The following is a 25,281-nucleotide window of genomic DNA, read 5'->3' on the forward strand; positions in this document are numbered from 1 at the left end:
ATCATTTGCCAACTCTAGCATTACCAAAAAATTCAGGTATTGTTGATTGAAAATCCTTGAACCCGTATTATTAAGAGTGTTATAGTACGACGTCGGAATCCACTCGCGAGATGTACTAAAGGTAAATCCAGATAATCCAAAATGAAATATTTGGACTTTGACATAGTCTGAATTGAAATAGATTGACAAACATGACTAACAACTTTCAACCCAGTCATATTTAGAGATTATACGCACATTGATTCGAAACAAGTAATGAAACATTACAACTCTATTCGCGACCTGTCTTTACGTTTGTCAAAGAGAGTTTCAGAAATATTATCACTATGACATCTCAACATTTTAACATCTTGCCATCAACAAAAGAGTAAAATACAAAAACCTTGTCAAGTCAATCCGTTTGTAACTCACCGAACCAAAGCAAAAAGTGTCTATACGAAAAGTAGACAAGACTACGCAAGTAATCACTACAACCCACAAACATATCAAGTTCGGTTTTAGGCATATACCACCAACTCGTCTTTTTTGTTCAACTGTTAAAGTCGTTACTATGCCGCAAGACAAAGAAATTACTATGCGGTATATTTTGTAAGACAAAAGTAATTACTTCTCGGTGTCGGCGACTTGAGGTTAACATAATATATTTGAGTATACGACATTTGAAAGTATGACCATCGTAGTTTCTTACAATCGAACGCAGGTGTTATATCGAAAATTATCGTGATGTAAACATAAGGATTGTCACATCGATTTAACATATGAGATTTCGTAATGGTCTATCATGACTTGATTATTAAATTATTCGCGTTAATTAGACCCGGTGTTGTGGTAAAGGTTATTATGACAGCAACAAACTTTTCAGTACCGTTGTTATTAACATATTGAGTTGTAAAACTATGCGTGTCTGAAATGTTCTTTAATGGAAAATTATTCCACCTTGGAACATATCACCCTGCGTATCGCGGATATCAGAAAATATTTTACAAATGTAATTGTCTCCACTAACCAAGACTAAAGATGAAACAACAATTTCCTTTGTTAAACAATAACCGGTACAATACTTTATCATCGTAATCAGCAGTGAGAATTGAAACACTTTCGCACATTATCCGGTGTCAAGATATCACACTGGGTGAATTGACATACAGCCGCTTGATTAATACCTAATCCATTCGCACCATTTCACATACTTTGATCATTACAAAAGTAAATTGGAATATGTTTGCTAGATGCATTCAATTCAGTTAGAAATATCTGGTACACAACAATCGTAATATCAAGGAAGTACTTGCTACGCTGTAATCCACTTAACGTGTTTTGCATTGTTGTTCATTTGTAGTATTGATTGTTTTTGAACCCCCAAATAATAATTCCAGACATGAAACCAAACCGCTGAAAGTCGTTACCATCACAACGAAACAATTTGTACGATGTTTTTCAAATGCATCCTATAGTTAGGTGTACTAGAATTATTTGTGTAACACATACACCGACAATGCAATCGAAAATTTTTCCGTTGTCATTCGCTAAAGTAAATGTCATCACAATACTCATCAAGCTGTCATCTGTAAATCAAGATTACATCCAACTTGTAACTGTATCGTTTAACTACCGGGTTGCATCAGTTTGCTATTTTTGTCATTTAGTGACTGCTGAACATACCAAACGATACACATTCACTTACGAAATACTGTGTTGGTCGTAATTTCCATCATCGTGATAATCGAAGTACATTTGTTTCGAGTTCATAACAACCGACTACTTTTCTATGACCCGATATATTTTTGACAAGTTATGCTTAGAAGATTGGTGCATCTCGCGAAAAATAATATACCACTCATATTGATACTGCTACTCCATCGACCGGTATTTTCAAACGAGTCGATTTTCAACCGAGCAAAATTTATTACTCGAGTTGTCCTGCTTACTATATTTAAATGTAAACTCACCCGTCTTTCAACAACAAACAATGATAAAAAGTACACAAGCAAACACAACAAGTTTTACTTTTGTAGGACACTAATCATTATTCCACGCATCTCATTTCATACTAAGTGTATATGAAAGATATTCATGGTACACGAATATATTCGCTCATGCTACGAACATACGCAATGATTGGTGACGCTTTCACACTATTTCGATTTAGTGTAACAAAAACAACAACAACAATTTTCACTCTCTTGACTTATGAAAACAACAGAAGAATCTTTATTCAATATTTTGTTTTTTTTTGTCAACTAGTTACTTTTTCATGAGACCCCCACTACTCTTACAAAAGTACGAAAGATATTTACATCACACAAATTAATCAACTTTACTCGATATTCCCATGCTACGAACCTGTACAATGATTGGTGACGCTTTCAAACTGTTTCGTTACCTCAAGACCTTTATTGTCTGAATGGTTGTTCATGTATCTTATTAATCAAATAGTTCAACACACAACAATAGTACGAACAGAAACATCAGAGTTGTTTACACAAAAGTTTGTATGCGTACAGTATGCGAATACCATGTGTAAGTCGAGCGCAATTGCGGTATCCATCCAAGTTTAGTTAACACAAATTCATTACAACGGAGCCGCGTAAACTTTCGTGAAAGAAAAGCATACCCACTTCCCGAGGGGTCTGTCAATGTCATAACAATAAACCAGATACTCCAACAACAGAGTACATATGTTTTCTAGTCACGATCCTTACATCTTTCACATAGATCAATCTACTTTGCTATCGAAAAGTACTGAGTCATCATATGGTTATCCTCACTAGTAAAACATACTATCATACAAAATGGTCGTTATAGTTTGCACACCAACGGTACATCGTACAAGTAACAAGTCTCGAGAATCCAGTTATTCAAAAAACGTGAAAGTATTTCTACACCAAGTCGTTATGTTGACGAAAGCGTATATTGTAATATCATGATCGATTTGCATTCGTTGGCCACAAACTGTCACTACTCTAAATAATTCTTTTTCACTCAAACACAAACGCATACTTGTCACCATTCGTTTTCATCAAGCACGGGTTCAGGAAACTTACTTACTACGACATGAATTTTTATTTTTATGTTGTGTAAATAGGTAATAATTAATTCAAGTAACACTATATCAACATCATCGACTTGTGCTAATAGATTTACATGCGGTCTTGTGGTTTTCGTCGGGACATACAGCACGAACTAACTGTAGACTCCTCTCTGTTGTACAACTACTCGGTAATCGAAATGCATTAACATGTAAACAACGATCTTGTTTCGTCACACCAAAAATATGTTCACTATCGCGATACTCCGCACAAGACGTGCATAGCCTTTTCACACTCGTAATAGTATACCAACGTCAAGCGATAACGTTTAACAAGACCAACGACACTGAACCCACGACGTTTACCTATGTAAAATTACCACTTTCACTTGCCAGTCCATCGTTTACCTGACTAAACATATTATTTTCCTTTGGAGATCTGACGTTTACCCAGAGTAAGAAACCATTTTCACTTGCCAGTCCATCGTTTACCTGACTAAACATATTATTTTCCTTTGGAGATCTGACGTTTACCCAGAGTAAGAAACCATTTTCACTTGGAAATATATTTTTTCCTTGGCTAACAAACCTTTTTTCACTTGGAAATATATTTTTTCTCTGGTTAACAAACCTTTTTTCACTTGGAAATATATTTTTTCTCTGGTTAACAAACCTTTTCACTTGGAAATATATTTTTTCTCTGGTTAACAAACCTTTTTCACTTGGAAATATATTTTTTCTCTGGGTAACAAACCTTTTTTCCCTGAGCAACAAACCATTCTCACTTGGTGATCCGTCGTTTAGCCGAGTAAAAATATCATTTTCCTTTGGAGATCCGGCGTTTACCCAGTGTAACAATACATTTTCACTTGGAAAAATACTTTTACCTAGAGTAACTAATCATTTTCTCCTGGGTAACAATCCCTTTTCGTCTGGAAACTATCATTTAACTGAGTACCAATACCGTTTTCACTTGGAAATACATTTTTTCCCTGGGTAACAATACCATTTTCGTTTTGAAAACTGACAACCACACCGGTCAATTTGATATTTTTGTATATTGTTACAACAAACAGTGACGGAAATATACACAGACAACCGGTTTCAGAGTATACCCCATCGGTCGTATCACGTCAATATCATCGGTTAACCACATACAATATACTCTTGTACACCGAAATGCACGCTTTGGAAAATTGGACAATAGGCTGCGATAGTTATGTGATGTCCGGGTTCGTGCTTTAGATTTTCCAGAGTCAAAATGTCTGAATAAAACACCTCCTCGACGACGGTTGGTATGTGGATAACGGTTGGATTTATGTCACCCATCGCGATAACAATTCCTGGTCGAGTTTTCCACCGGCATGTTTGCTATATTGTGTCTTTATTGGTCAATGTATGTCTCGACATTCAGTTTGAAATCGGAAATGATAAAGTATGTAACCGGATCCGGATATCAACTCTGAATCGATAAACCAATGAACAATATTCAAAGTAAACATGTCACACCCTGTGTTTCCACGAAAAAATACCATCCAGACATACGTCGCGCTTGTTTGCCCACACCAGTATACGCGCAAATGGAGGTGTGTGACATTGCATGCAATGTGTTGGTATACAAACATCGATCCACAGACATTATCATAGTCGGTAGTTTTGATGTAGATCGAATGTCACCCGATAACAATACCAATAAGCCACATTGCAATGACTCTGAGTCAATCTGAAGCAGGACATACAGACACCGTTCACTGATTTACTCGATGGTTTTATCGCGTTTTAACATTACAAGATAGTCATGACCCTATCTCCGGACAGACGTCCCAGATCAATTGGATACATGGGTCAATATCCATCGTGTTGTCGAGACCGAAGTTTTCCGCTGAGACTGCAGCGTTTCACCAATGTGAACTATCGAAGTACGGTGCTCGAAATGATTGTGATCAGTCTTTCAGTCACGATGCAAGGATGTCGCTACTCCCACATAACGACTCCAGATAAATATCGTGAACAGTGATTCTGAAAATCTCGGACTGATACTGTGATCCAATAAGGTATGTTTCTGTGGAATGAAGACTGCAATCGTACACCACAATAGAACACTACCTCGCGATTTCACACACACAATCATAAAACACATCATCGTAAGGGTCCAGTTCGTCCGGTGACATTTCGAAACGGTCGTCGCCACAAGAGATCGGTATCATTTTGAAACGACATCGTCACAAGTCTATTGACGTCGATTCTGTTGGTCATGTCAATCCGTTTCACAATCCATCGTTTTTCAACTCCCCGCACCATAGTGTTACGACACAGACAAGAAGCGTCGGTGGGAATAATAAAACACGGAAAGCACACTTTGGTGTTATTTGACATGGATTTTACACCCGACGAACCTTACATTCGAACGATGCATTGGAATGACGCTTGTATTATTGACGTAGAAGGAACAGAAATGTATCGATTTATTGGTTTCGTACATATCCAACAAAAACCAGGGTATGTGATTGTGCGTGGTTCGCATATTCGACTGTGAACGCTCTATTGGTATATGCTGTATAGTTCACTTTCACCGTCGTGCGAATAAACCATGTTACGGTTCCATGTTTGTGTGTCTGTATGTCCTGCTTCAGATTGACTCAGAGTCATTGCAATGTGGCTTATTGGTATTGTTATCGGGTGACATTCGATCTACATCAAAACTACCGACTATGATAATGTCTGTGGATCGATGTTTGTATACCAACACATTGCATGCAATGTCACACACCTCCATTTGCGCGTATACTGGTGTGGGCAAACAAGCGCGACGTATGTCTGGATGGTATTTTTTCGTGGAAACACAGGGTGTGACATGTTTACTTTGAATATTGTTCATTGGTTTATCGATTCAGAGTTGATATCCGGATCCGGTTACATACTTTATCATTTCCGATTTCAAACTGAATGTCGAGACATACATTGACCAATAAAGACACAATATAGCAAACATGCCGGTGGAAAACTCGACCAGGAATTGTTATCGCGATGGGTGACATAAATCCAACCGTTATCCACATACCAACCGTCGTCGAGGAGGTGTTTTATTCAGACATTTTGACTCTGGAAAATCTAAAGCACGAACCCGGACATCACATAACTATCGCAGCCTATTGTCCAATTTTCCAAAGCGTGCATTTCGGTGTACAAGAGTATATTGTATGTGGTTAACCGATGATATTGACGTGATACGACCGATGGGGTATACTCTGAAACCGGTTGTCTGTGTATATTTCCGTCACTGTTTGTTGTAACAATATACAAAAATATCAAATTGACCGGTGTGGTTGTCAGTTTTCAAAACGAAAATGGTATTGTTACCCAGGGAAAAAATGTATTTCCAAGTGAAAACGGTATTGGTACTCAGTTAAATGATAGTTTCCAGACGAAAAGGGATTGTTACCCAGGAGAAAATGATTAGTTACTCTAGGTAAAAGTATTTTTCCAAGTGAAAATGTATTGTTACACTGGGTAAACGCCGGATCTCCAAAGGAAAATGATATTTTTACTCGGCTAAACGACGGATCACCAAGTGAGAATGGTTTGTTGCTCAGGGAAAAAAGGTTTGTTACCCAGAGAAAAAATATATTTCCAAGTGAAAAAGGTTTGTTAACCAGAGAAAAAATATATTTCCAAGTGAAAAAGGTTTGTTAACCAGAGAAAAAATATATTTCCAAGTGAAAAAAGGTTTGTTAACCAGAGAAAAAATATATTTCCAAGTGAAAAAAGGTTTGTTAGCCAAGGAAAAAATATATTTCCAAGTGAAAATGGTTTCTTACTCTGGGTAAACGTCAGATCTCCAAAGGAAAATAATATGTTTAGTCAGGTAAACGATGGACTGGCAAGTGAAAATGGTTTCTTACTCTGGGTAAACGTCAGATCTCCAAAGGAAAATAATATGTTTAGTCAGGTAAACGATGGACTGGCAAGTGAAAGTGGTAATTTTACATAGGTAAACGTCGTGGGTTCAGTGTCGTTGGTCTTGTTAAACGTTATCGCTTGACGTTGGTATACTATTACGAGTGTGAAAAGGCTATGCACGTCTTGTGCGGAGTATCGCGATAGTGAACATATTTTTGGTGTGACGAAACAAGATCGTTGTTTACATGTTAATGCATTTCGATTACCGAGTAGTTGTACAACAGAGAGGAGTCTACAGTTAGTTCGTGCTGTATGTCCCGACGAAAACCACAAGACCGCATGTAAATCTATTAGCACAAGTCGATGATGTTGATATAGTGTTACTTGAATTAATTATTACCTATTTACACAACATAAAAATAAAAATTCATGTCGTAGTAAGTAAGTTTCCTGAACCCGTGCTTGATGAAAACGAATGGTGACAAGTATGCGTTTGTGTTTGAGTGAAAAAGAATTATTTAGAGTAGTGACAGTTTGTGGCCAACGAATGCAAATCGATCATGATATTACAATATACGCTTTCGTCAACATAACGACTTGGCTAGAAATACTTTCACGTTTTTTGAATAACTGGATTCTCGAGACTTGTTACTTGTACGATGTACCGTTGGTGTGCAAACTATAACGACCATTTTGTATGATAGTATGTTTTACTAGTGAGGATAACCATATGATGACTCAGTACTTTTCGATAGCAAAGTAGATTGATCTATGTGAAAGATGTAAGGATCGTGACTAGAAACATATGTACTCTGTTGTTGGAGTATCTGGTTTATTGTTATGACATTGACAGACCCCTCGGGAAGTGGGTATGCTTTTCTTTCACGAAAGTTTACGCGGCTCCGTTGTAATGAATTTGTGTTAACTAAACTTGGATGGATACCGCAATTGCGCTCGACTTACACATGGTATTCGCATACTGTACGCATACAAACTTTTGTGTAAACAACTCTGATGTTTCTGTTCGTACTATTGTTGTGTGTTGAACTATTTGATTAATAAGATACATGAACAACCATTCAGACAATAAAGGTCTTGAGGTAACGAAACAGTTTGAAAGCGTCACCAATCATTGTACAGGTTCGTAGCATGGGAATATCGAGTAAAGTTGATTACTTTGTGTGATGTAAATATCTTTCGTACTTTTGTAAGAGTAGTGGGGGTCTCATGAAAAAGTAACTAGTTGACAAAAAAAAAAAAAAATATTGAATAAAGATTCTTCTGTTGTTTTCATAAGTCAAGAGAGTGAAAATTGTTGTTGTTGTTTTTGTTACACTAAATCGAAATAGTGTGAAAGCGTCACCAATCATTGCGTATGTTCGTAGCATGAGCGAATATATTCGTGTACCATGAATATCTTTCATATACACTTAGTATGAAATGAGATGCGTGGAATAATAATTAGTGTCCTACAAAAGTAAAACTTGTTGTGTTTGCTTGTGTACTTTTTATCATTGTTTGTTGTTGAAAGACGGGTGAGTTTACATTTAAATATAGTAAGCAGGACAACTCGAGTAATAAATTTTGCTCGGTTGAAAATCGACTCGTTTGAAAATACCGGTCGATGGAGTAGCAGTATCAATATGAGTGGTATATTATTTTTCGCGAGATGCACCAATCTTCTAAGCATAACTTGTCAAAAATATATCGGGTCATAGAAAAGTAGTCGGTTGTTATGAACTCGAAACAAATGTACTTCGATTATCACGATGATGGAAATTACGACCAACACAGTATTTCGTAAGTGAATGTGTATCGTTTGGTATGTTCAGCAGTCACTAAATGACAAAAATAGCAAACTGATGCAACCCGGTAGTTAAACGATACAGTTACAAGTTGGATGTAATCTTGATTTACAGATGACAGCTTGATGAGTATTGTGATGACATTTACTTTAGCGAATGACAACGGAAAAATTTTCGATTGCATTGTCGGTGTATGTGTTACACAAATAATTCTAGTACACCTAACTATAGGATGCATTTGAAAAACATCGTACAAATTGTTTCGTTGTGATGGTAACGACTTTCAGCGGTTTGGTTTCATGTCTGGAATTATTATTTGGGGGTTCAAAAACAATCAATACTACAAATGAACAACAATGCAAAACACGTTAAGTGGATTACAGCGTAGCAAGTACTTCCTTGATATTACGATTGTTGTGTACCAGATATTTCTAACTGAATTGAATGCATCTAGCAAACATATTCCAATTTACTTTTGTAATGATCAAAGTATGTGAAATGGTGCGAATGGATTAGGTATTAATCAAGCGGCTGTATGTCAATTCACCCAGTGTGATATCTTGACACCGGATAATGTGCGAAAGTGTTTCAATTCTCACTGCTGATTACGATGATAAAGTATTGTACCGGTTATTGTTTAACAAAGGAAATTGTTGTTTCATCTTTAGTCTTGGTTAGTGGAGACAATTACATTTGTAAAATATTTTCTGATATCCGCGATACGCAGGGTGATATGTTCCAAGGTGGAATAATTTTCCATTAAAGAACATTTCAGACACGCATAGTTTTACAACTCAATATGTTAATAACAACGGTACTGAAAAGTTTGTTGCTGTCATAATAACCTTTACCACAACACCGGGTCTAATTAACGCGAATAATTTAATAATCAAGTCATGATAGACCATTACGAAATCTCATATGTTAAATCGATGTGACAATCCTTATGTTTACATCACGATAATTTTCGATATAACACCTGCGTTCGATTGTAAGAAACTACGATGGTCATACTTTCAAATGTCGTATACTCAAATATATTATGTTAACCTCAAGTCGCCGACACCGAGAAGTAATTACTTTTGTCTTACAAAATATACCGCATAGTAATTTCTTTGTCTTGCGGCATGGTAACGACTTTAACAGTTGAACAAAAAAGACGAGTTGGTGGCATATGCCTAAAACCGAACTTGATATGTTTGTGGGTTGTAGTGATCACTTGCGTAGTCTTGTCTACTTTTCGTATAGACACTTTTTGCTTTGGTTCGGTGAGTTACAAACGGATTGACTTGACAAGGTTTTTGTATTTTACTCTTTTGTTGATGGCAAGATGTTAAAATGTTGAGATGTCATAGTGATAATATTTCTGAAACTCTCTTTGACAAACGTAAAGACAGGTCGCGAATAGAGTTGTAATGTTTCATTACTTGTTTCGAATCAATGTGCGTATAATCTCTAAATATGACTGGGTTGAAAGTTGTTAGTCATGTTTGTCAATCTATTTCAATTCAGACTATGTCAAAGTCCAAATATTTCATTTTGGATTATCTGGATTTACCTTTAGTACATCTCGCGAGTGGATTCCGACGTCGTACTATAACACTCTTAATAATACGGGTTCAAGGATTTTCAATCAACAATACCTGAATTTTTTGGTAATGCTAGAGTTGGCAAATGATTAGTTGCGTGTTTTTGGTAAGAGTTTAAATTCATGTTGATAAAGATAATAACTGTATAATGCACATACTTGTGATTCTTGATTCTTGTAGAGTTATAGTTGGTATTGATTCTATAGGTGTGAAAACAGCGGCGCGGAATGTGCGAATAATTCAATGTGGCTGAAAGTCGGCGTCAGTAATATTCAGGTTACAGTCGAATCAAAAGATCACGAAAAGATTTCTCAAATTAATTAGAATTGTACCGAATTAACACATTCAGATACGAATCAACTAGAGCTGTGTAGTAAGTTTCATTTCAAGTTGACGAACTAACGCATTGATTGAATATTTTCATGGATCTTATCACGCAACTAAAGTCAGACACTATTCCGGAGGCGTGAAACATATAGCAACCACCAGAAAGTGTGAAATTGTTGGTTTTCGAATCATCGTCTCTGTGACAAACTTATTGCGGAAATATTACCTTGTGAGCGGGCATGAGGGATTGCTATGTCTGAAGTATTATCCGGTGAGCGGTCGTTGGATTTTAAAATTATATCACACCCTTTTGAATAAGCGTTCACTTCACAAAGGATTAGGGTTAGAGCGGAAATAAGTGACAATTTGTCGCTATTCAAGTTACCGACACTGGCGGTCTGTTATTCGATACTTATTAAATCTTACGAGTGAAATCAAGTTCCGTGCCAAACTGCTTACATAAATTTCACCGCGTGAGTGATCGATATGACTGTAACACCAAGTCGCTAAAGATGGTTATGTCCGAGACATTATCTTGTCAGCGAACGCAGGGTTTGCAAACTATTTCACGCCTATTTGGAGTGTTAATATGTGAACGTGGTTATTGTTGGTATTCGAATCGCAGTCTACGCCGGCTCTGGGGTAATCTAATTACTCAAACATTACCATGAGAGTAATTCCTAGATTTTGCAAACTATTTTCACGCCTTTTTTGTTGAAAGTACGACATTCCGCCCGCAGTCTATACCCGAAAGTACGAATCATCGCCGCGTCCATAAGAATAACGATATATCATTGTCGTACTCGCCGTAATTTGGAATATACACATTAACTAAGGACCAATCACATGGCTATTTACCATACCTGATGCATTTTCAACACCGTGCCGCCGCCACCTATACCCACAACGTTAGTCAAATCATCTCTACCGGAAAGGTCACCATGTCACCGCGCCTATACCTAAAAAGGTAACCATGCCGCCACGAGTTTTCACAACACCGTGCTGCCGCAGCCTATACCCGGAAAGGTAACCATGCCACCACGAGTTTTCACGACACCGTGCCGCCGCAGCCTATACCTGAAAAGGTAACCATGCCACCACGAGTTTTCACGACACCGTGCCGCCGCAGCCTATACCTGAAAAGGTAACCATGCGACCCCCGCCATAAGACACAATGGCACCGTGCCACCGCACCCATAAGAGATAAGGGTCACCATGCCACCACGAGTTTTCGCGGCACCGTGCCACCGCGCCCATAAGCCACAACGCTAGTTCGCGAGCGATCTATATAACTACTTTAGTCTTGCTGTCAAAGCTATGAAGGAGGACGAATTTCCAAAAAAGAGTACATTTAGGCATCTTCGTAGGAAATTTTCGATTTCCTGAAAAAGGAGGACAAATCCTCCTAAAGAAGGGGACATATGGTAACGCTACTCTAAGGCAGTGCGCTTACTGCTTTAGCGTATCACGCTATCGTGTTTATCCGGAATGCACAGTTGTAATGACTCGAGTCGTAATTGTTCTGTTACTCGACTTGCCTCGAGTCATTTTCATAAGTGTGCAGAATGACTCGACTAAACTTGAGTCACTTTGTGTATTGAATCTTCATGTAATCTATTCACTATTTTATCTGTTTCGAAAAAACCTACAAGGAGTAGTGCTGGTCGGAGTTGTAATCATTGGTACTCAAGTATAAGTAAAAGTAGCGAGGTATATTCACAGTCAAGTACAAGCCGAAGTAGCGATTTCCAAGTACGCAAAAAAGTAAGTATTCAATGCCTATTTTTCGATAAAAAATGAAAAATGTGAAGTGGAATTAGTCTAAAATCATAACCACTTGAGAAAGTAGCTCAAGCAGGCAAAATCTACTTGATAACAAAGAAGTATTTCTTTAATGGTGGTCTCTGGCTAAGAGTGAGACTAATGAGTTGAATCAAAAAATGAGTTGAGCATGACTTTAACTAGAGACTAAACTGTAGGGTTGTTTAAAAATAATTTTTTTCTACGGATTCATTAATTAAATTGTTAGGTTCCCTAAAAAACCCTGCACACCAAATTTGACTCGATTCCAACTGGTAGATGTGAGCGCACATGAGCGTGAAATATATATTATTTTATATCGGTATTATAATATATATATTATATCGGTGGTGATTGAAAACAACTCTACTTGACTCGAGTCAAAACTATAAAAATGAGAATAACCTGCGACTCGGAACCTTGTGACCTGGTTATAAGCAGGGCCGTGGAGTCGGTTCCTTTTACCACCGACTCCAACTCCGACTCCAGACGATTTCAATATACCGACTCCGACTCCTAACATTATCTTCACAGACACCCGACTTCGACATCCCTGGGGATCAGCTAGGAAATTATACCAAATAAACAGAAGTCAAAGAGAGTAATTATAATTTTGTGATCGTTCGACAACGTGAGATACTAGTAACATTTGATTCGATTTCAAAGTACTTGGAGTCGGAGTTGGAACATTCTAACCAACTCCGATTCCAAGTCCAGACAGTATATGCTTCCCCAACTCCGACTCCAAAGAATGCTACAAAATTCCTCCGACTCTGACTACAACAAGAGAAAATTGAACGAATCTCTGACTCCGATCCCACAGCGTTGTTTACAAGCCTGCTGCGACGTGATAGCACTTGGAACCGACCTCATCGCTTCCGGGCTGAGGTGAAAGGAAATAAGCCTTGTGATTAATCTGTGTCTACACCAGTGCAGGACACTATGCCAAAATTGTAAAACAGGTCACGCATCAGTTGATATGAATTTCACCAGCATTACCTGATTCACGATAGTCTCTATAGCTTTACATTCGGACACTCTTATCGTGTCCGCGTCGTAGGAGTCTTCAAGAAGCGAACACATAATCGAGGCAAGAGGTAGATTCTCGTTATCTGAAAAGAAAGCTGGAAATGGATCAACCCATCATCTCATGTCTTTTCATACGTATTTTACGGAAAAGCAAATTTGCAATAGGCCGACTGCGAAATAAAATTTAGTTATATGCGATAACAGTAGGCCTACACATTTCAAGAATTTCGACCTACATTTTTAGCCAACCGGGAACATTTTTATGAGATGGATCTCTAGATGATTTTGTTAAGATCATTGGTGTCAAACTCAACTAGCGTCACGGGCTGGATTCAAACCTTCAGATCCTTCGTTGGCCAAACAAGGCAAATGATTCCAAAATGTTACCTCGAAGTCCATGGTCTTGTTTTTCACCTGAATATCCTTTATTATAAAGCATTATATCACAATGGCGATAAGTAGGGGTTCTATATTCTAGAACAGTGGTTCTCAACCGCTGGTCTGCGGACCGGTGCCGGTCCGCGACGACTTTCTTGCCGGTCCGCGAGGTATATTGCAATTTTTTATCTTAATTTCAAGATGCAAGATGTTGAAGACTTGTCCATTTATAAAATATATAAAACATCGAATTTTAAACTGATTCAGAACTTCGTGAGGTAACATTAGAGCTGGAAACATATTCGATTTGACTTGAAGTTCAAGACATGTCATTTGACGACATGCGAACGACAAGTACGAGCTTCCTCGCTAAACCGCACAGTTTGCGCGATAATTCGTTTTCAATTTATTCATTTTGTGCAGGACCGTAGCCTAACTTGGGTACTCGAAACTGGACAATTGGATATAGCTGCCAAGCTTGAAGGGTGTTCAAACTTATTTCACGAATGAACATAAGTTATAGAGTATTTTTTGCATTTTTTCCCAAACATTTTAAATTTCTTTTCGCGCCTTGCGCGATTTAGGGCCACTAAATGTCTTGCCTATTGGGTTATTCTTTTCCCGTAAATAGGCATTTCGGCGTCAGCCATTACCGCGCCACGACACACCAGCCATTATGCAGTTTAGACCAGGTCTGGCCAACCTTTTCAGCCAAGGGCCACATTCGATCTACGAAATATTGCGCGGACCACTAGCCGCGCCAAGCGCGAAAATTTTTCGAAGTTCATAGCTCAATAATATATAGTCACTTGACTATATTGTGGGCCTGCAGTTTATCGCTGGGCTCAGTTTGCCAGGACTGGACTATTCAGCGCCTGGACATATCAATTTCGAAAGCTTCGACCAACATGCGTAAATCATTTTGTGCCTAGGTTTCATAGTCGACGGTCTTTCTGCGAGCACAAACGCTAGGTCGCATATTTGAACGACACTTTGTCTCGTAATCGAGAATATAGTTAGACTCAATCTGATACATTAGGAGTTCTTTCATTTTCACAAAGGGGTAGCAATATTAAAAGCAAGAGGTCGAGTGACAACATGTTGCGCGAAGCGTGTACAAAATATTTACTTTTGATAAATTTATCGCAAATTATTCTGCTTTATTGTAGTGTACGAAGATCTACCAAAATGTGACTGGCTCATGGAAATGCCAATGCGTCGTAACTGATATTTTAGTCATCACATCTCAAGTGTTGCGGCGAGACTAATCGAATTTTTGGTTGGCCTTGCAAGTTCACAATCTGTGCAATTCATTTTTTATGACATTACCAATTTCGGAAATTACCTCGCGGGCCACTCAAAACCTTCTCGCGGGCCACATGTGGAAGCGAGAAAACCTGGGCCTAAAAGGTTTGTTGACCGAAAACCGATAGATCCGTGTTTAAATGTCCATAGGTGTCTAAATGGCTGGCGCCGAATCTCGCCGTCCTGGCAATCTGTTAGTACCCCACGAGACAAATGCCATTCCACAGAGAAAAATTGTTTTCCGGTGAAGAAATATCAATCAGGAATCGTGTGCGGCTTTTAGTTTACTACGAATAAGCGATTTCATAATCTATTCACTATATAACAGACAGTAGGTCGCGAAATAATGACATGCAACGAAGAAATTATTTCATCAGGCCCGCCCGAATATTCAATTATTTTTTACGTGCCATAAATTTTCCAAGACGATACCTCATTCAGCTCAACAGGAAAATCTAACAATTCCCAGTAGAGTAGAATGAATGTGCTCACGAGTACTGGTGAAATCATCCATCCGACTGTATGGAATGGTGGCGAAGCCCCTCATAAGTTCGGCTTATCGCCGTATGGGACTCAACACCAACATGCTTGGGGGGTGGCTGATGAAGTGCTTTTTCGGCCAGGATTTTTGTGGATAGCCTGTATAGCTGTTGTCAGGCGTTTTCGTACGGCGCATCGTCTTCGTAGTAGCCAGAGTAGCCTACGTCTGGTGGTAATGGGCAATGGGCAAGGTAGCAGGACAAGGTGCTTGTTTCGACACCGAAACGGTTCCTGTCTCGATATTGTCGAAGAGAAGAATATCATGCGAGTTGGCGTGGTCGGTTAAACCCACGGCCTTCGGCGCGAAAGACTATTTACAAACTACTCTCGACTGTAGCACGTTTATCTGGACAAGGCAATTTTACCTCAACTCAGCAGACTCACTACCGTTAAATCACATGGATGCCATCCTAAAAATAATTAATTACGATCAGTAGCCTCTAAATGTCACTCTCTAGCACAGGGGTGGGCAATTATTTTCCTCCGCGGGTCGAATCAGAATTAGAAAATACGTTGGCGGGCCGAGTGAAAAATTTAAGCTGTATTCTGCAGCGCATTTTTATTTTATTTCTAAATTACATTGTTAATAAATGCTGCTCTGTGAATTTATCGATGTTAGGTAATGAGAAAGTGACGGTAATTGAAAAAATATCTATTTGCGTCATGATTCGAATCAATGTTAAACATGATACATTTTCAACTCTCTTTGGACCCCTATCCACCTTCTGTTAGCGCGCGCGTACGGCTTCGCATTGTCTCGTGAAATCTTGGTGTATTTAATTTAATTGTCTCGTGTGTTGATCATCATCATTATCAGTCGCGTTTTCTCTGCGTATATATTCAATTGCTAGACTCGTTTTCGTTGGTTACTTTGCTGAACAGACGGTTGGAAGATTCTTGGGATAAAGCATCGTTGTAAATCCTACTTTGTAGTTTGTACCTACTTTACACCTTATATTTCTGCGTACTGCGTGCTGCCATTTGTGCTGTTCACGTTCTACTAAGCGTTAATTTGGATTAAAAAGTTTGTTTGATTTACACCGGCCTTACATTCTACCGTCGAGATTAGACAGGCTTCTGTGCCTTAGTCGCCACAGACTCATTTCGTGTGCCGCGCAGAAACATCTTCTATTAAGACTCCAAAACAGTGTTTCTCAAATCTTTTTAGACACACCTCCCTTTATTTTAGTAAAAGATTTCGCGCCCCCCTTATAATGATATCACAAAATATGGAAAAGTGCAACCAGAATGATAGCTATGTCAACGGATAGTTTGATGGCATGGAAGGTTATGGCTGTTGATGAGAGAATTCTGCAATATCAAAGTCAGACAATACACAGGGCAATAACTATAATCACGCGGTAAATCGCGCGGTTCGCCCACTTCTGATGCTTTCACGCCCCCAGTTCGATAGCCATCTGCACCGAAATGTGTATGCAATAGTACAAAGCTGATTATCTTGGTAGCTGCCTTCCGAGCAGTTTGCAGCTTAAATAGCCTTGGTGTTGAGCGAAGCTTGCAGTTTTTTCTGAACTTCGCCCACCATTGACCGAGGGTTTCGTGGTTTGGTCATAAGAACGACTTCGGAAACTTGAGAATTTGAAACGCATACCGTATGCGTAATGTGACAATGGCAACGGAGTAGGTTTGAACTAAACTATATGAGAAGAGTGATTTCTAATGACTTCAATTGCCACTCATACTTTGCCACATTGCCTGTATTTTGAATCTGTATTACGCATGCGAGGTACGTATAGACAGCGTAGCCAATCGTGGCATATTAATGAACACTGAACTGAACAGCCGTCAAAGTAAACGAATTTCCTCTTCAGTTGATACAGCCTACGGTTTTAGTTATTCAAAAAGCAAGTTTTATGTTTTGAATTCGAAGCAACCTTTCGCGGGCCGCAGAGAATAGCTTCACGCGCCGCATTTGGCCCGCGGGCGGCACTTTGCCCAGGCCTACTCTAGCACCATATACTTGCAATAAAACGGTTGAATACTTTACATTTTGGGTTCATTTTAATCTTTGAAAGTCTACCGGTCCGCCAAATATTATTTGAAATTTTACCGGTCCGCGAGGTGAAAAAGGTTGAGAACCACTGTTCTAGCAACACCATTATTCACAAATACCCGAATTGATAAAAATACGGTGATTGGCCGGTTTATTACGGTTATAAACCGTTGAAAAGTTGCTCTAATTGCGATAAAAGTTGGCACAGATAGCAAAATGCAATAATTTCGAATCATGTCGCGTACTTTGAAAATTCAACTTGACCTGACTCTTGACTGGATTTGACTAGCGTCACCTCGAAAAATCGAGTGACGTGACTATAATATGACTTGTGAGTCGTGACTCGAAGGTAATGACTTGTTTCCAGGAATGTTGAGTAGCGTAAAATTACCACACCGGATGATTGAAATGTGACTTATGAACATGCTCAACATTTACTCTCTTGAGGGATTATTTAATGGAAGTATTTCATACTAACTATCTCAATATTTTTTATAAATGTTCTGGATAATACAAGCACATTTTAATCTACCCAGAATATTTTCGTGGACCGGATGAAATCATCTGGCGCTGTATGTTTGACACCCCAACCTTTTCGACTCATCGCCTGCTTATCAAGCTTGACACAAATCTTTGCCCTATATATTAACGGATCCGAAAAAGAGGACATTTAAACGGGAAATTTATCCACCTAACTCTGATCGCTGGTGAATTGACTAAAAAAGGTTATTTTTTCTAGTATATGCTCGGAAACCCGGTTTCCGCGCCCACTTTCCGGGTTGACCTTTTTTCGCCTCATATGCAGAATAAGCCGTTTTCACGTATATTTTTGGACGTGTTAATCAAATATATCTGACTGGACGTTCCAACATTTTCGCCCCTTAGTCGCCCCCTTTGGTGTTTTCGCCACTCTGCTCCCCAACATCGCCCACTGGTGGCGCGACATCGCACACGTTGGGAACCACTGGCCAAGATGCTCAGCTCATGTGTAGCCATTGGTTGGAATGTGGACAAAAGGTGCCGGTACATTATCAAAAATATGCATTTAAAAGCATCAACTCTAGTTACAGAAGAGTGATCACACTTTTTAGGACACGTAAAGCGTTGATATAGTCATTTTATGTTGGATAATATTCACTTTGTTCATTTGAGCACAATCGCGAGTGTAGGATTTCGTAGCACCGCAATAAATTGTGATACATACTTGGACATGTCTCTTTGGAGTACGAAACGATACCAGGCTGCGTCCGAGGGAAAGTGTAATTTGCCACGGACTGTTCAATACTGCAAGTGTCTGAAGACATGGAAAGCTAATACGACGCAACACATACAAAATACAAGTCTATTTGAGAATTAGGGTACGTCACAACACAAATCCAGGGATGTAGAATCAATAAATATGATTCCATACCAACATTCAGCAGCTAACAGCTGTTCAAGAATTGAGTATTCTGAACTGGTATTAGAATTTGAAATCAGTACCAGTGCAGGGGTGTTATTTTTATTGCCGTATTTGGTTCAAATCACCAAGCGATAATGAATATCATAGATAATATCACCTCAAAGATAAGCAGATATGACACATTTTACAAAATTTAAAATCTCGAGCAAACCTTGAAGCGAATGTTTCATAAGGAATGGAGATTGCTAATAAATGTAAATCGAATTTTGAGTTTATTATTTTGAAACATCCAATGTTTCATTTGAGATGTCATCAATATTTCCTGGCTTTGGAGCCGATGGACCGCCACGGTACTATAGCGAAGCTCACTCAAGTATGCAAGTAAAATGCATGGATGCATGAGCCAATCCATCAATCTTAAAGAAGGGGAATACTATTGGAGTTATTTCAACTGAGCAATAATTCCCAGTAGAAAAATCCACCATATCCAAGTAGCTTATAAACATACCCCTTGCCTCGGATGTAGCCGTGAATGCAGACTTTCCCGTAGTGATTTCTAACTCATTCGTTGTAGCGTTCGTAATAGCCCATGATGTACTGAAGGTAGTCGTGGCCGACGATACAGTACTGATGATGGAATTTGTTGTCTGTGGGGTCAGATTGAGAGCCAGACGAGTTGTTGTCACGTTTGCCGTTTCAACGAAAGTCGTTGCATGAACTGTAGAATTGAAACAGAGACGCGGGAATCAACCAACCAAGTTTTATCTTTCACGCATTAGGAATATAATGAAATGAAATTTTGAACACATTCATTACTCAAATACCTTGCAACACCCTTCATATTGCCAATGCAGCAGCGAGACACTAAATAAACATAGCAAGTGCGGGAGGGACATGGTAGTTGTCAGGATAAAAATAAAACATCTCATGCATATTTGGAAGCATACATGTTATTAAAACTATTTTGAAAAGTTCGGAGATTACAGTGGCCTATCCGAAGATTAGCCGATTCCCACCAAAATTTCGAACATTACAGTTGCAATTTCCGGCATTTTTTATTTATAAGACATTTAGGATCAGTCACATACGGTCAAGGGAGGAAAGCAGTGTAGTAACTACTTGCGTAGCCTGCGTGTGAATAGTGCTAATGTGATGAGAAAGAGTCGCTAACTCAATCAGCTACCATTTCGACTTGTAAATCTGACTCTCTAAACCAGTGGTTTCAAACTATTTTAGACACGCCCTGCCCCCTCTTGCGATAGTGAAAACTCTGGCGCATCGTCATATCACAACATGCAACCAGAATGTTAGCAATCCAAACGGGTAATTTGGTGGCATGTAAGGCATGACTGTTTATAATAGAATTCTCAGGCATTAGTTCGGAATATACGCAGGGCAATAACTATGAATTTCAGTTGACATTAGCTTCGCACCCCCTTCAGATGCGTTTACGCCCCCAGTTTGAAAACCACTGCTCTAAAGGGTCATTGCCTCACCAACCGGCCGTAAAGACCCGCAGCAAAGGTCTATCTATGTACATATATCTATATATTCAAGACGTGATCAGGTCAGTCAATAAGTACCTGATTAAATAAAAAAGCACTATCAATAAAATAAGCTTCACCTTCATATTCACAACGATCACCCGAAAATCGAGCCGTGCAGTTGCATGCAGGTTTAGAGTCTCTGATGATCGAACATGAACTATTATGGAGACAATAAGATCCGCCATTGAAGTCGCAGAGCGATTCACATCTGCATATAAATTGTTTCAGGATTTACGATTTTGGTCTCTCCATAAAGCAATTAGTATTATAATGGTAACTAATGAAGAATGTGAGTTACTGTGGGGTTGAGCTTTAAGTTTCGGCACAATGTTTAAGCTGCAAGTTTTTACTTTATCTTTGTACAAAGTGCGTGAGTACCTCTACAGATTTGCAACAGTAAAAAAAGAAAGTGTAAATAAGTGAATTAATTGTGCCTTTGTACAACCACTTGATAAAATTACTATAAAACTGCAATGAGCCAAATTGCTCCAAGTTAAAATTTATGACATGATCATTCCGACGTAGTCACAATCTCAACTTGATTCAAAATTTTGAAATCATATTCCCGCAATTACTGCCAGTCACATTTGGTGAGAGTAAATGAGAAAGCGTAGACGCAATGCAGACAGATTTTTCATTCCAACTCTATATTCTTTTATCACTTTATGAGTAAGTGTATCTCGATAGTAACCTGGTTGTATCCTATCATACCTTACATGATATATTCTAATATAGGTAACAGTAATTGTGATTGGTTGGAATTTTCATATTCAACCTGCGTTAACAACGGGGAAAAGCAATTGAAACAGACTATGTTTATTGGATTACGGTTATGTATAAATTGGGTTGTGCTCGGGGCAGACCATACCATGTCCAACGATCGAGAGTAGGAAGTTGGGTCATATTGGTCATGTCAACGTGCACCTCGATTTGGCTAAGACAAAATTTCGTGATTTACTACAGTGTGAATTTCGGGCCTTTGTCACAATGGCTATTGCATATTAAGATATTATAAGCAATTCACATCGTTAGAAATGGTACTGCAATATCTTCCCTCTGCAGGAATGTCAGCATTTGTGCAGATTACCTAGTTCCAGGATTATATATTTCTTTGTCTCTGTACCCAGTATGACAGCTGCAGTTAAACCCTGGATCAAGATTGAAGCAAGATGCATTTGTATCGCAATTTTGGTCTCCGGTTTCACATTCGTCTACATCTGTAAATACAATATATAATTAGGTGCGTTATACCAAGTAATGGTCTAAGTATGATGGTAGCAATGACTTCACTCGATTCAGGTTTTTCACGTGGCCTAACTCAAGTTGCCATGCCGTTTCATAAATGTGGATTGACTCGTGACACGAAACCAAATTTACGGGTCAAATGTCAAGTCATTGACTAATCGTTGGCGGAGTACACAGTACATCTAGGATACAAATTGTACATGTTGTCGTCACGCAGGTGTGATCTATGTGAGCAACCAGTCATTGAACGATCGGAAAAACTGGTTTTACGGATCCTCTATTGCAGGGTTCTTCAGCCGGGTGTGTCGTATAAACTGTAGGGTGTAACAAAATTTTAAAAGGGTGTACCGCTCAGAGGGAGTGTGCACTATGGTTATGACTTGAAAAAAAATTGCATGTAGCAGGAATTGATGAACATTTTGGTATAAATTAATAAAATTATAATCATTTTGTTCAAATCGAAAAAATGTCCCGCACAAACTCTATTTTCGACACTGGCCCAAATATAGAAACAAATTACAATTCAAAGGTATTCTTTGCTAGAAATTTTATCTTCAAATATATGTTCTTTTGCACTTCTGGTAAAGTTAATCCATCAATTTGACTTCCCTTTTTGTTATTATGTTAGTGCCAGGGACATCTACAACAAACAGTGGGGATTTAAGGCACTTGATCGCAGCAGGACATTCGAGCGCAAAGATAGCAGCAAATAATCTTTGGTATATTCTAAAACCCGACCGAGATTGGATTTTGGGTCGATACCGATAAAACCGATATCTCACACCGTGACCGATAACACCAATACATTCAGCCGATATTCAAAAGAAGTTGGAACATCTTTACATCCATTGTTATGCTTGAACATGAAATAACTAGAAAGGCTGCATCTGGACACCTATAAAGTGTAAGCTATATGAAACATATCAATATTCTCAGTTTAGCGGTCATCTAGCCGTCAAAGATTATAGTTTTCCGACTTCCTACCGCCATGTTGTGACGTCACGGAAATTGCCGATAATTCTTTCAAAGTGCGATATCGTCTCGATATTATCGGCGAACCGATAATCGTTGGGCTCTAGTAGTCTAGTATATTCCATCTTTAGACATCTGGTTAGAATAGCAGGCTTTCTAACACGAATTTGCGATGAATAAGCATGATATCTCCAGGATGTGAAAGTACGCAATCATGGCGCTTGAACTCCATCTCGCATTGCGTGGAGATGGAATTTTACGCCATTTGACTATTGGTAATCTACTATTTTCTTTGAAAGAGCGGTATGCAAACTTGAAACCATCCCTCCATCCACGGTTTTCTAATATTTTCATCTGAAATCCTGGCTTGATGGATTGTACCGTACTGTTTTACCACATCATCTCCAAATTTGTAGATGGGAGTTGGATTTGTTGAAGACGTTGGATTGAAGAACTCTGATATATGCTTTAAGAATCGATAATATGATGTTAGCAACCAATATATTGTGGTTTATGAAGACCCTTGCTCATCATCATCGTTGCATTTTGCAGTTTCACAACAACGCCATTCCGACGTTCATTGTCAGCAGATGCTGTGTCACATATAATATGACATTTTCAAATTTTCCTAGGCATCATATTCTTGTAATTGGTTTTTTAGACCGCAGAAAATATCTTGAGTTGTTCAACTGTCACCTTTTCGAACACCCAGTTTGATTTGTGTTAGGAAATTCGAAATTATACGATATATACAGTCTACATCTAATATCGAAATCATAAAATATTTATTAATAATTTAATTTTTACTGTAAACAGAACACGATAGGATTAATTCAATCTGGGCAATAACAATTTACCAAAATACTATTTTAAATCTACTCAACTGGAACTGTGTCAGTTAAATTCAAATCAGTCGCTATATACATTATATACTCTGTATCTACAAAAAAAGCATATCCTTCATACAGTGAAAACTGGAAAATTTTTATGCGAGAGGTTTTTGTTTAAACAGTCTTACCTTTTGTGAATTTTGAAATCAGGATTCAAAAACTCACCGTTTGTGACTACAGGACACACAAAATTTAAATTTTTTTTAAGTCATAACTCTAGTGTACAGGGGTGTACCAGATCCGCATTACAATGGACCGACGACTAGCCATCACAATAAATAGACACGTTTATGCTTCAGAACATATTGACCGTGTGTGCAACATCGTACAATGTTCATTCCAACTGTACGCAGCTTGTAAATTAAATTCGTTTTGCTATGTCATAAGTAAATGCTTCTCCTCGTCATTTTAACGTTGGTAATGGACAAATTGGTGCATTTCGTAGTAGAACATGCTGGAGTTGACATGTGTCAAGCTTGCTATGTCCCTCTATAATGATAAATGAGGAAACCACCGCGAGAGCTCAGACACTTTGAATTGGTAGTTCCTACGAGATGCCTAACAGCGCAATGCAGGTATATTATTGCAGGGGCGTAGCCAGGGGGCCTCACGGGGCGTCGAGTTTGAAAACCACTGTGCTAGATGGTGGTCCGGTAACATCGAGCCCCGATTAGTATTAAGTATTTTCAATGCGTGGCAGCCTTACCCATACTTATTCCAACAGACCTGAGGTGGTCAACCTGTAGACGTACGGTCGCATGCAGACGTTAAACAATATGCGGCTCTCCAGTCTCCACACATAATCAAATTAGCGTGTGTTGGCGACCGTCAATATGCAATTTGAATTACCGAATTGGTTCCCAAATCTTTGAGAGATTTTGACTATGTCTACAATCCTGATGGCAGGTCAAAAATAACAACCCAAAACAAAGTGATGAAGAATAACCGGAAGATGAATCATCATTAATCTGTGCCAAAATTTTCGAAGACACCCCCTGCATCAGCTTTACCGGTTAATCTGCATGATCACGTGGGCTAAGATAAATATTGGACAGTAATATATGAAACAACAAATATTATCGACGAAATTAATTTTCCAGGTGAAGAATTTTTGCGCCATTTGCGACTAGAATAGGAATCCTAGCATTCATGCTCTCGATGCTGATGCATATATAGTAAGCCTGCAGGGATGTTCTGCTGCTACAGTAAAAACTTATCGCAAAGTATATCTCAAGAAATCAGTGTTGGCCCAGCACACTACAAGGATCTCCGCGGTACGAAGTTCCCAGTAGCCAATTTAACATGAGTATATCACGTCCAGATGGGCGATGACGACTCTCCGCCGGAATGTGACCGTATGCTATATATCAGGGGTGGCAAACCTCTTCGGTCACAGGGCCGCATGAAATTTACGAACAATTGCGCGGGCCACTTGAATGGTGATGCAATTTTAGTCATCCGATATGAGCGAGCCGGATTAAGTAACGATGAAAACGAAACTTGTTATAGT

General features: G+C 38.8%; 1 protein-coding gene across 1 annotated transcript in view; it reads right to left on the reverse strand.

Moving 5' to 3' along the window:
- Positions 1–25,281, reverse strand: part of LOC145447837 (uncharacterized) — a 113,178-nt gene that overhangs the window by 35,184 nt on the left and 52,713 nt on the right. Inside the window, exons 7-11 of the mRNA XM_080326114.1 lie at positions 21,752–21,881; positions 20,742–20,872; positions 19,626–19,835; positions 18,920–19,009; positions 13,449–13,561 (exon numbers count right to left, since the gene is read on the reverse strand). Of these exons, the coding sequence (XP_080182240.1) occupies positions 13,449–13,561; positions 18,920–19,009; positions 19,626–19,835; positions 20,742–20,872; positions 21,752–21,881 (674 nt within the window). The remainder of the gene's footprint in view (positions 1–13,448; positions 13,562–18,919; positions 19,010–19,625; positions 19,836–20,741; positions 20,873–21,751; positions 21,882–25,281) is intronic.

Source organism: Botryllus schlosseri, chromosome 10 (genome assembly GCF_051294905.1).
Source record: "Botryllus schlosseri isolate E-star chromosome 10, Bs_hap1, whole genome shotgun sequence".
NCBI lineage: Eukaryota > Metazoa > Chordata > Ascidiacea > Stolidobranchia > Styelidae > Botryllus > Botryllus schlosseri.